Source organism: Antedon bifida, chromosome 1 (genome assembly GCF_963402885.1).
Source record: "Antedon bifida chromosome 1, ecAntBifi1.1, whole genome shotgun sequence".
In the NCBI taxonomy this organism is placed as follows: Eukaryota; Metazoa; Echinodermata; class Crinoidea; order Comatulida; family Antedonidae; genus Antedon; species Antedon bifida.
In genome coordinates, this window is record NC_136226.1 from 496,894 (window position 1) to 510,739 (window position 13,846).

Below are 13,846 nucleotides of genomic sequence, written 5' to 3' on the forward strand. Positions count from 1 at the left end.
GAAATGGTTTTAATCGAAGAAAAACATTATATTGACGGCGTTCGTACAAAGTAATTAATAAAGTGTATGTTGAGAAATATATTTCAACAAAAATATTTCTCCGAATGGTTTTAAAAAGAAAAAACAGTTGACATTTGCATAGATACCACCATGATATTTGTATTTTTAAGGTGGTGGTAAATTTTGATTTTCTAAGCCAAGAGGTGAAAGATTAAGTGGAACTAAAGAACACACACAGCTGCTTGGTATTGCTACCCATTCTACAGCTATTACTGGCTTTGATGGGTCAGCACATGATTTGATTGTCACTGCTCGTCGCCATGCGTATTTCTGTTGACATTGACCAAATCCAAAGTTGCAGTATTTGAATCTGTTCAAAAAAATGTTTTTTTAAATATATAGACTGATTAATATATACATGGATTATAGATTGATTATGTCAAAGTGCACCGAGAAACTGATTATTGTTGCAGACAACACGCATTGTCTGAATAACGAGGTATATTCAGAGCGTCATTCTGACGACTGGAGCATTCTCTACTTCTCTACGGAGCGCCATTTATGCCTTTATTAACTTCAATAATAGAAATAGTACTACGGTAACTGCTCAAGTGGACCCAATTTAGCACCAGGGTAGCACAGTGATATAAAATAGAAATAAAAGTCACTACTTTTAATATCGTTTCGTATATACCCATATCACAAACTGACAAACAGAAACATCTTGGCATTCACATTGATTCAAATTTATCTTTTTCTTTTCATGTAAATAAACTCCGTTCCAAACTGGGCTTGTCCATCTCCATCTTATCGCCTGCTCGGTCATTTCATTAATTAATAATCAGATCGAATATTGACCGAATACAGACCATTCAAAATAGAGCACTTCGCATTATTCTTAAAGCTCATGATCCTCTCACACCACGAACTAACATTTACAACACCTTAAATCTTCATACAGTCCAAGATCATGCATCTTCTACAACTGGGCTGCCTTGCCTACAGGTCTGCAAATGGTCTTCTCCGGAATACCTTGCCCTGCGTCTTGCCAGAATCCCAAATCATCGATGTAACCGAAGTAGTGTCAGTGAGAGGAAATTTGTCGTCCCTTTCCCTAAAACTGAAACTTTTAAGAACAGCTTCATCTATAGAGCACCAACATACCTGAATTTGCTACCCACCAAACTAAGAAAGGGTGTGTAGAAAGCGACGACCTCGAATTGGACGACCCCAACGACCCGGGCGACCTCGAATTGGACGACCTAGAATTGGACGACCCATAACACGAAACCGACGACCCCTACAGCCTAGCCTAGCCTAGGCCTAAGTGTGGTATAACATCCCGAAGCCGAACATAGCCAAAGATCTTTAAACCATACCTTATATAATAATCGCAAGCAAGCAATTGATTGAAAAAATACAGAAATATCGCCATTTGATACTGAATGTGTCGACACGAACAAACGAACAGAGCCCAGATAGAGCCCAGAAATGCACTTACTTATACTTATTCCTATACATAGTCACCTATGATAATTATGATAATGTTAAAATTTCAACTATCCAGATACGACTTCAACATTTTAGGTGGGGTTTTCTACTTTAAAAACTCGACTTCGTATATGCCTAAGGCCTAGCCCGGCGGTGGAATTAGTCTAAGCTTTGAAATTGGTCTGGAAATCGGCATCTTTGCAAATGTTCTATATTTGATCTTATTTCACTCTCCATTAACCCCATACAAAAACCATCGGAGACTATCTGTTTAAAACATGTTTATTCTGGGACGGTGCGGCCATACACACCAACTACTATGAAGAATCGGACATTTCGCTACCAATGTTGCAACATTGATTAACAAAATCAAAATTTAACAGTGGGGCGCGTTGACCGCGAATGACTAACAATACCATCTTTCCCACTACACCTGCACAAACTCATTGGTATAACAACGAACGGCATACCAAACTATGCTGAGAGATACATTCTCTTCTCAACACGTAACGCGTAACGAAGATAATTAATTCCTTTTTAACATTAAAATTGAGGCCGCTAAACATAAAATTTACGAGATCAAATACATGTAGCGAAAGCCAAAAAAAGAGTAAAAATTGTGCTCTCCTTGCCTCAGCACTAAGGCCCTGCAGTGACGGTAATTCAACAAAATAAAATTATGAAATACAAACAGAGCTAGCACACAAAAGCCTACTTACTAATTTTAATATTTCTATAATTTAGAAAACAATTAGATTTATCATATCACCTTTGATAATTATAATGTTAAATTTCAACTATCCAGATGCGAATTATAGGTTGGGGTTTAAAAAACTTGACTTCATATGCTTCAATTTCGAAGATCTGCTTAAAACATATTTATTTATTTAGCCTACAATACAATATCTTGCATGAAACGGATATTTAAAAATACACTATAATATGTAACGGTAGAATTATAATTATAATGTAAAAGATTAACAAAATAAAAATTGAACAGTGTTGTGTGTTGATCGCGAATGACTAACAATACCATCTTTCCCACAGCACATGTGCACACTCATTTGCATAACAAACGCACGGCATACCAAACTACGATGAGATAAAATTAATTCTCTTCTAAACACGTAACGAAGAGAATTAATTCCCTTTTTTTCCATTAAAATAAATTGAGGGCGCTAAACATAAAATTTAAACCATCAAAGCAGTTGGCGAGAGCCAAAAAAAAAGATGGTAAATGTGCTCTCCCTGCCTCAGCACTAAGGCCCTGCCACAGCCTTTTGGGGTCGTTTCCACCACATCACCAGATGCATTGATGTTGTCGCCTCATGATGTGTGGTGGAAAGGGGGACGTATGATCTGTGAACCCCAAACACAGTGGCTCGCATAGCCTTAACTCTATTCCACCGACCAGCGTGGGAATCGAACCCACGACATACGTGTGTTAACACGACGCTCAGACGACTGAGCTAACTGATCATTTTGGTTTTAGCAAGGTTAATAGGATATTAATGACGTAATGATGAATTACATAATACACGTATAAATAGACTATTATCAGCTGTTCCGTCATGTACTTTGTGGCTTAACGGGTAATGCCCAGTTTTGAGTGCTAACAGCTGGGGTTCGAATCTCGACGGATATTTTTTTTATGAATATTGTTTTTTTTTTTTTTAAATTTTGTATAGCATTCACTTTTCCATTAAATAGACACCATAAAACCCCCAAAAGAGCCCATGTGTTCCTCATTTTTTAGTACTCTTGGGTACGGTGGGCTTCTTTTCAACGGGTAAGCTTCTTTTCCGCATGGGGTTCTTTTCAAGATTACTTTTGCAAACTAAAGGAGGGGAGCTTCTAGGTTCCCGCCCAGAAAATTGTATCTTTACATGATTTGAATTTCTAATAAAGATTAGCAAAATCAAAATTTAACTTTTAAATTTAATTTTGTGGCGTGTTCACCGCGAATGACTAACAATGCCATCTTCCCCATTACACCTGCACAAACTCATTTGCATAACAACGCACGGCATACCAAACTGTTTAAAATAACTAAAAGGTCCTCAGAAAGGACACCCTATAGTATTTTGAAACATGATATATAAGAGTCTTCACTACCCCACCGTGATTGGGGCTGAGCAAAGACAATTTTGAAAAAATATTTATTGAAATATGAAATTAAATATTAAGTCTCCAGTTAAGCTCACCATGGTTGGGGCAGAGCTAAGAATGAAAGCTTATTTCCTGGAAATTATGAAACAAAATATATAAGTCTTCAGGACCAGCTATACAATGGTGATTGTTTCCTAAGTGTGAGACATGCAATGCACTGATCATTTTGGTTTTAGCAAGGTTAATAGGATATTAATGACGTAATGATGAATTACATAATACACGTATAAATAGACTATTATCAGCTGTTCCGTCATGTACTTGGTGGTGTAACGGGTAATGCTCAGTTTTGAGTGCTATCGGCTGGGGTTCGAACCTCGACAGATATTTTTTTTTTTAATATTGATTTTTTTTTAAATAGAGATATGTGACACTATATTGTCGAACATGTATGGTACCATACCGATACGAAAAGATATTAAAATTCAGTGACTTATTTCTATTTTATATCACTGTGCTCCACTGGCTCCAAGTTGCGTCCACTTGAGCACAGTGTATTAACATACGAAAAGATTTTAAAATTCCGTGAAATATTTCTATTTTATAACACTGTGCTCGCCTGGTACCAAATTGTGTCCACTTGAGCACAGTGTATTAACATACGAAAAAATATTAACATTCAATGACTTGTTTCTATTTATATCACTGTGCTCCACTGGCTCCAAATTGGGTCCACTTGAGCACAGTGTATTAACATACGAAAAGATATTAAAATTAGTGACTTATTTCTATTTTATATCACTGTGCTCCACAGGTGCTAAATTTGGTCCACTGAACCAGTTACCGTAGTACTATTTCGGAAGTAAATAAAGGCATAAATGGCGCTCCGTAGAAGTAGAGAATGCTCGATCGTCGAAATGACGACCATCTTGATGAACCTACCTTTTTGAAATAACAGCGCCACCAATAATTGAAACACATGAGAGTTCATTGCATGAAAGTTTCAAAAGTGCATATGTTTATGTTTATCCTTAAAAGTACGCTAAACTATGCATTTTTTTTCAACCAGGCGTCTAGATTATTATTTGTATTGAAAAAATGAAAACAACATTGTGAGTTTGTGAAGTTATTATTATGGAAATATAATAAATAAAACTTACATGCATGCTTTGACTTGGAATGACTGTACAATTTTCCCTGGTACTTGAAGCACTTGAACCACATCTCCATATTTATTATACGCTTTTGTTACAAGAATTTGGAAAAAGTGTTCTGGGCATGGCACACCAGGGTTGCGAAATGGCATAACTGGGATTGGTAGGGGCCCAAAACCTGGCATACCAGGTACACCGGGACTTCCATTGGGACCTTGATCACCCGGAGGGCAATAATAAAACCCAACAACTTGTCCTCCATTATCTGTTGCTGAATTGAACGGAGTTGGTTCTTCTTCGGTTGCTGTAAATATATTTTAAACAATTAATATCATTGTTTGTAATCCACCGTGTTGATGTAACTCATTTATTCCAAAAACCTTAATTTTTAAAGTAGGAACTTTCGATCGTTATAGTTACAACATAACAATCATTTAACTTACGATTTTTTTGACAAATGTACCCTAATTTTCGGTTGCAGTTATAATCATTCCATTTATAATCATCGACGGATCGCAACCGAACACAATTCTGATTTGTTCCTCCATTTCGGCCACCTTGTGCAAAATCATAAAACGTTGGTTGCTCTCCAGTTACCCATTCGAAGTTGCGCTCGCGGCGTCTATCTGATAGCCCAATCCAAAGATCTCCAGCGTATAGTTCTCTGGCTCTCTGCTGGACAAAGTTTCCGATATCTGGATCTGTCAAGACTACGAGGTTGCCATTGTCGTTTTCACAAGACTTTTGAGCTTCTTGGAATGTCAAAGCTGGACTCAAAGCGAAGCAATAGCACTTTCCACCATGTGCTTCAAATGGTGGTCTACATTCTGAGTAAAATAATTAGTGTCATTATAAAGTAATAATTGCTTTTGAACGAAGTAGTGTGCGATAGACACCACTAAATATTCTCTGATCAACTTGACTACACTTACTTCCATCAAATTCTTGAGTGACGGATGACCCACCAGGGCCACCTACACCACCAGGTCCACCAGCACCGCCTTGTCCTCCCGTAGGAATGTCTAACCTCTCACCAACATACGTATTTCTGAATCCACCATGAAAAGCAAACGGTCTGTATGAAAAATTGATGGAATTATGTCTAAAAGCCTTAAAAAGTTTCTAAATTTAGGTACAGGATGTTTCAGTGTTGAAGAGAAATATTATTTAGGCTGCTAGATTGACATTCAACTTGGGCAACATGTAAGCCTCTCATTAAGCAGTAGCATTAGAAATTATACATCTATTTCTTTAGTTTATTCATTTCTCCTCATTTTGTGAGACTCATCGGTTGCTCGTTACCATCTTGTGGTCTCTTGTTTGTTTATCAATTTCCTGGTTGTAATCCAATTGTTAAATCTCCTTAGTTAAATTGAAAACATTTCCCACCCACATAGGGATGAAATGGATGAAACATGCAAATTTGATATACTTACGTCACCGGTTCTGGGCTTGCGTATGGCTCGTCATTGTTCAATATACACTCGTAATCTTCTTTTATCTTTCTCAGGACATTATCTCCAAGTTTACTGAAAAGAACGAATGTAGATAACTATATATACTTCGGTTAACATTAGTGTAACTTGAAGTTTCCAAACCTGCTTTATGCAATATTGTGCAATCATCAACATGGATGAATATACTTACGCTATACATGACGACAAATCTTCAACTGCTCCCCAACATGATACAATCAACAAGCACGTGGAAAGGGTTATTGCGTTTACTCTCTGTGAACGTTTAATTTAAAATTAAAGGTAATAACAAATTATCAGTGATTGTCAACTTTATACAACAACAAACTTTCAGTAAATATCCTTCTTAAGAATGATTCAAAGATAATGTAAGCCACTGTAAGCCAATTAATATTACGTAACGTGTCTATCAAGCGGACACATATGTTTGAGTTTGCCACTGATTCAGCAATATATATGTAACTTAACGTTTAGAAGATGTATCATAATAATATTATTATGTAAGGAATGTTTATATGACACATATATATTATTTATAATAGAAATGGCATTATTATATATAAATTGTGTTTCATTGTAACCACACGGCACGCCTCATAAAAGTTACAAGAGGTTTGAAGTAGACAACAGTACAATTACTTGCTAGCGTGTGCGTACATTGTTCAACAACACTTGTCAACCTCTAGTGTTTACAGATTCGTGTAGAGATCTCATTGCCCTTGTTTCACTAATAATGTATTCGGATTCTAAGTTAATTCTTCCATAAGTTAAACGATTATAGAAACCACATGACAGAAATAGAACATTTGTATTTGTGCTAACATCGGCGTTTAACACAATGATTAATGACATCAAAACATTTCCATTGAATATTCATTTATTTATTTGTTTTTAATAATTATTTTGGGTTAATATTCTAACTTTTCTGTATGTTCATTCATTCAGTAGTATGTAGGCCAACTAACCCAAGTACAATAATATACAACAGTACATATAATACATTTGAGTAGTAGTAGTAACAGCAAAATAGTGTGCTCTCTTTAATATGCGAATATTAGTTTAATCCGTCGTTCAAAAACAAAAATAGGATAAAGCAGTAGTATAAAGTAATTTAACAGCTTTTCCTAAATAAAAATTGTACAAATGTTACCAAAAAAGGTATCATTAAACATGTCATAAACATTGGCATGTTCTCAGCAACAAAAATAAATAAAATAAGCCCAATAAATATAAGTTTGAAACAAACTAACCATCTGCGTGATATTTATGCAAGATTCCACACAAATCGAAACTATTAAAAACTTAAGTATTTTATAAGGCTTCAACTGTATGCAAACAATTTTAGATAAAAAATAAAAGATCTTTTTTTAGAGATTCTCTAAAAGCAAAATAACACACGGTAATATAAAAGTTAAACATTACGCCTACAAATATCTAAAAGTAAAATAATTTAAAAGAAAAACATACCATGGCTTCTTTTTCTTCACAAAATCTAAGTTGAAATTGTTCGTTTTCAAGTCAGTCAATTGCTGGTGCGGCGGCCTACTGCGCTAGAACATGTATCTGCAACAAGTTGACAAAGCGTAGTAAGTACCGCCTTAATCTGACGGATAGCATACGGTGTTGGGAGTTAAGTACCGAATGAATTCATCCAATCTATATCCCTCAAAGACTGTTCGATATACACTCAAGTGTTTGATGACCTGTTTCACTGTAACATATCCATCTGGGAGAAGTTCATGGAAAATCTCATTATTAGTAAATTAATTAAAACTACTGTTGGGCGTGATTTAAAAGATACCAATAAACTAGTTAAGTAGAAGTTTGTTATATTCGCTCGCCTACGTACTGTATATTGTGGCAGTTTGTTATTTTCGTTCGCATACGTACTGTATATTGTAAAAAAACATAAATGCGCTGATTTCTACAGAAACTTATTGATACAACAAAAGTTTTGTAAGTAGAGTTTCTTGCGCATACAAACATATTACGACGATTTATTGCGCATACAAACGTATTGCAGCCAAACGTAGTGCTGGAGAAAGAAACGTATAACGGGGTTTCTTGCATATTGCGGTAGAGGTAGAGCTTTCTCAACAAATTATTATTCGATTCTCCTTCTTCTGTTAACATATATATTTTTTCAATTTTATATTGTTTGAATTTAAATTTCTTCTTTCTTCTTTCTTGCTGTATGTGAATTATACCCAATAATCGTCAGTCAGCTGTGATTGACAACATATTACATTGAGAACATATGCTATTGCAAGGGTTTAGCAACCATAATTATGTTTTGAGTGACGTTACTATATTTAATTTGGTCAAGAGTACTTCATCGATGTTGGCTAATGAAGGTCAAAAGTGTATTTTATTATTATCATTATTTCTATACTTATTTATTCATGGTCAACCAATCAATGATTTGTTTAGAATCCTTTTCTTAACTCTGCTATGAGTGATAAGAACTGGGAAAAAGACGACAACACATAGAAAGGTGTCCAGAAGAATATCCAGTAACAATAGCTTAAGAGAAGAAGACATGGTGGAAAATGCTTTAGGAGAGTTTAACACTCTGTAATATATATGATTTTTGGTGAAAACTGATTAATGATATCTTCAAAATTGCAATTCATTCCCTTTTTGTATAATTAGCAAGGCCATATACATGGTTACAGTCGCGTGCTCAAATTTGAGTTAGTGTTTACCGACCAACCGACAGACCAACCGACCGACATAGTGAGCTGTAGAGTCGCCTTTGCACGCGACTAATAAAATACTCAAAAAGCCATGATATGGTGTTGATAACACAAACAACGATAGGTTACTGATAATAATATAGGAAGCTTTCAATTTTGCCGAATCTTAAGTTAAAGTGAATATCACCTTTATAATATTAGGTTCTTTTGTACAACAAATAGAAAGCTCCCTAATAAGCAGGAAGAAAACAATAATAAACACAAATCTGATAAATACTGTATTATGTTTTTATTTCTATTGTGTATAAAGTGCGACAACCATGGTAAGCATGTATATTACACAAACATGACAAGCACAAATAACAAACGTGCAAAGAGGATTGATCTTGTGAAATGGAAAGTTCCGTACAATTTAATTGATTGGATTTTAGTATAAAACAAGATTATATTTGAGTCTTGAAGGAAAATTACCTTTTCCACTCATTTCTTAAGATATGGAAAGTTAATTAAGCAAGTACAATTAGGGTTTACCGGTTCTCTTACTCACTGGTAGTAAGTTTATAAGGAAGTACGTCCTTAAATTTGGTACGAACTAGTTTAAGTACTGACTTCTGACTTAACAAACAGCTTTGGAATATTATTCTTAGAAGAATACAATATGTAATTATTTTATGGTTTTGTAACATACAACTTATGAATACCTTTATACTAAGTTCGTTTGTTCCTTTACGAAGAGTCATTTTATAAGTACCCTAAACCAGCTTACTTAAACACATAAGATATGTTAGTAACTATCGACTCTGATTGTGTTTTGTTTATTAGATTATGCTATTTAGGTCGAGTACTCTTAAAGGAATTTGTTAATTTTAATTGTTACCACGCAAACCACATGACTTGATGAATGCTTAATGAGATGATAAAAGTTAGTAGATATTAGTTAATGATATAAAATAATTTGTTTAATCTTACCACATTCTTTACCAAAGACTGCAGTATGGTCAGAGCATTTACATTAAAGATACATTAATTATAGTACTACATTTTGGTTAAATTTCCCTCGTTTTAGTAACTTTAATGAAAAGATATATAGGCCTATAGCTATAAAATAACATTTATATGCTTATTCATCTTACTGTTACGTTTGTTATATTATTTATGTATGTGAAACAATAAAATAAATGAATGAATTTTAAAAGTCCAATATACTATATACTCTTTAATTACCAGCTGTAAATTTCAGACCTTCTACGGTTCTCTTCCGCCAAAAGAAATAGATCCCTAAAGGATGGAGCTTGGAAGCATTCACACGAACATGGTAATGCAATCCATTCGATCTTTAGTACTGGAAGTAGACGATTGAATATTGCATGGTGCTCACAGTTCTTGACAATCAAAGCTCGTCTCCAACAATACTTTTGAATGCAACTTCCAACCCCTCGGTTACACCGTGCATTACTGTAAAAGAAGACATTAATCTTTTCAGCATTCACGTTTTGTAACTCCCAATACGAGATTTTTTTTGAAATTTTAAAAACAATTATCCCTTGGTAGCAGAAGACACGCACATTTGATAGTATAGTTGTTGTCCATAACACATTTATTTCATGACAATTTAAGTATTAATTATTGCTAAAATTATTTTAATGACATTAATAATGATGATACAAGTGTAGACAAAGATAGCGATGATAAAATAATAATAACGTGTTTTGGAGACATTTGTTTTTATGTTAGTTTGATAGATTTAAAAGCACTTACCGACAAACGGTGATCCTTGGTTTTTGTAAAAGATTCAGAGCAGGATTCGGATTATGAGATTGAAAGAGCCGAACCTTTTTTCCATATTGGTTAAACGCAGAGTCAATAGGTCTCATTCTTGTTCTACCAGGACACATTTCACCAGGGACGTGTCCGGGAACAAAGATACCAGCATTTCCTCCATTTCCACCGTTGCCACCATCTCCCCCTGCACCACCATCCATACATGGCGCTCCTTGTGCACCGGGTCCCCCAGCCCCTCCCGCTCCCCCGTCACCACCACTACCACCAAATCCGCCAAATCCTCCATTACCACCAGTTCCCCCAGTTCCTCCGCTTCCACCAGGAGCCGCCCCAGCACCTCCACTACCCCCGTTACCACCACTTCCTAAAGAAAATGTTCAAATATTATATTCTATTGTCGTAATATTTGGGCAAATAATCCTGATTACATCATTTTATGATTGCTATATTTTTAGAGAATCATATGATGGTTTTACCTCCGTCTCCAAACACTCCAGCGTTTCCTCCATTACCGCCGTTTCCACCCGTTCCACCTGTATCGCCTACTCTGAACGCAGGGCCTGCATTACCGCCGTTACCACCGTTACCGCCATTCATTGTATCAATCACATACTGCTCTGGCCTAAAGTAAATAAATAATACGTTAAGAAAAAAAACTATTGGATATGAAATCGATTCAATATTGCGACATTTAGGTATATTATTGTAGTATTAATTAGAATTTATTAAATTAGATTGATTTTGAAAAGGAAAGTATAATTTCACGTCACGGTTGCAACACTTCAGTTGTTTTAGTAGTTCTTTCCAAAGACCTTTTCAATCAACAAGACAATAGTGTTCAATTAAAAGCAAGCATACGGTGTTCAATGATGAACCAAGTTGAAATCTAGGCGTACGTAACTCAACGACTCTTGACAACATACGTGAATAGAAGTACTCAGCTTTTATCAAGTTTACTATCTTTTTGTAATATCATCAGTTGTATCAATATTATTATTTGTTTTCGTTTTTAATTGAACAATTAAAAAGGCACCTTGCATACCAAGAAAGTCAATCCTACATGAATGTGTCTCCCCACAACACACATTGAGGCGTGCGTACAAAAAAGTTCAGAATTATATACACACGCGCGCGCGTTCAATGTGGCTTGTGCATGCAACACATAAAACGGTAACATTGTAAGTATTAACCGACCGTTGGACTGACTTAATGTTAACCAATCGAATACATTTCATAACTTACGATATAGTATCTGGGCTTTCGAACGGTTCGTCTTCGTACAGACATCCATACCGCTCTTTAACATCTTGTATAAATTCTGCAGTTAATGAGGTACGTCTAGATACAACAAAATACGTACTTAATAATATCGAACAATTTAATTTATGTCGGATACAAATCAAAAAAATAATATAACGAATACATATGACATCGACATAGATAAACTTTATTCGTCAAAAATTGAATATTTTTTTAAAAATTGTCTTCCTTGCCAAGATAGGATATAAAATACATTTAAAAGGGAAGACATTAAAAACATTAAAAATACGTTCAAAAGTACAAATATTACCAATTAAAATACCGAATTAAAAAGTTCTCTTAAATTTTGAATTAAAAATGTGCATTGCGTTTGGAATAAAAACGATTAATATTATAAATATAATAGTAGCAACAACAACAACCAAGCAATAACGATCAAATTCTTACCCTATACATAAAAGCAATGATTCAAACGTTGGGTTTCGTGGAGGCAAGTAACTGTAGTATGGGTCTGGGCCGACGGCTGCGCCTTTTACTTGAATACATAATATACATGTCAAGAAAGGCGCCAAAATCTATTTTAAAGAAACAAACCATCAGTAACACAATTAGCCTAAAAGTTAAAAATATATATTTCCTATTCATTACACTTTCCACTATAATCCAAATTATAACAACAACATGTGATACTCGCGTGTATTATTCGAGTTGAGCTAAATTTTATTCACAAGTTGAAATTAAAACTATAAAGCAGTTATACTTTTTTAATAAATTACAAAATAGAAATTTATAATAAAATAAAAATAATTTACCGTTTTAAACATCGTTGATGATTTATATTGCAATGTTGTTGGCTAGAGTCGATCGTCAAGGAGACTGTTCAAAATGTACTTAGATATTGGCAGACAAACTTATTGTAAATATGAATATGCATAACTTTCAATGAAGACTTATTATAATTTACTTGAAACGCACTTAACCTTGTCAGTAATCTTCTAACATCTGCTCAAATACCGAATCAAACAATACGCATTATTACTTTTGATTGGTTAACAATTTGGGATGATTACAAGCATCTACATTATACATTTACGTAAAGGTAAAATTCGGAAAATCGCGCGTAACTTCTAGAATTTTTTTTTCGATGGTATAAAAAGTTGGTTCGTACTTTCGGTACTGATTTTAACAACCTAATGTAATCCTGTTTACTAATTAAGTTGAGTTAGATAATTAGTTATTAATTAAAATGAATTTAGGTTAAACAATTCGGTGTTTCCGAATTATGCTACACACACCGTTCGTGGTTGTTGACGGTGAAACCTGCATACAATAATACGAGGATACTTCGCTGAGGTCTATCTCCGTTTACAATATTTTTTTTAATTGTTGAATCTCGATTACAACATCGTAATGGTAAATATTTTGAAAAGTCATAGTAAAAAATTTTTTTCTTTGTAAAATGGAAAATGGAACGTTCCAATCTCTCTTTCAATTGTCCATCAGACGTAATACATCAGTGCCTAACAAACCAGCACTCATGACAGATCCGGTTTTATTTTATTCAGTGAATGCAGTTAGTAAACAAATGTTCAATCGTTTCAGGAATGTTAACGCCGCAATCGACAAATAAAGATTCATGTGTTGTTATTGTTTCTTTTTTAACCCCAACCATTCAGCATAGATAATTTGCATTTTGTGCCCCACCATGTGTGCAAAAGGCAATAAACTGTGTAGTTGTCTGGCTAGTTGCCTATTTTTCTGCTTTAACCAGTCTCAGCAGTGAAGGGAACAGTAGTAGTGCATGGTAAAGTTTAGGCATGCTGTTTCACAGCTTTTGATCCTGTAATTGGTCAACTTTGATGGCGCAACCTTTGGTGAG

The 13,846-nt window shown here is 34.8% G+C and overlaps 2 protein-coding genes across 2 annotated transcripts; both read right to left on the reverse strand.

Annotated features, from left to right (window-relative positions):
* Positions 1–165: 165 nt before the first annotated feature.
* LOC144835452 (uncharacterized) lies at positions 166–9,665 on the reverse strand. Its single transcript, XM_078690562.1, has 7 exons — positions 9,627–9,665; positions 6,402–6,484; positions 6,191–6,283; positions 5,687–5,829; positions 5,198–5,581; positions 4,761–5,058; positions 166–370 (listed from the first exon to the last, which is right to left on the reverse strand). The coding sequence occupies exons 1-7, from the start codon at positions 9,663–9,665 to the stop codon at positions 166–168; spliced, it is 1,245 nt and encodes a 414-aa protein (XP_078546688.1).
* A 388-nt stretch (positions 9,666–10,053) lies between these two features.
* On the reverse strand, positions 10,054–12,791 carry LOC144835516 (uncharacterized). Its single transcript, XM_078690625.1, has 6 exons — positions 12,780–12,791; positions 12,415–12,542; positions 11,950–12,045; positions 11,184–11,329; positions 10,684–11,071; positions 10,054–10,380 (listed from the first exon to the last, which is right to left on the reverse strand). Exons 1-6 carry the CDS (start codon positions 12,789–12,791, stop codon positions 10,146–10,148), a joined length of 1,005 nt encoding a protein of 334 aa, XP_078546751.1. The 3' UTR covers positions 10,054–10,145.
* Between the last annotated feature and the right edge of the window lie 1,055 nt (positions 12,792–13,846).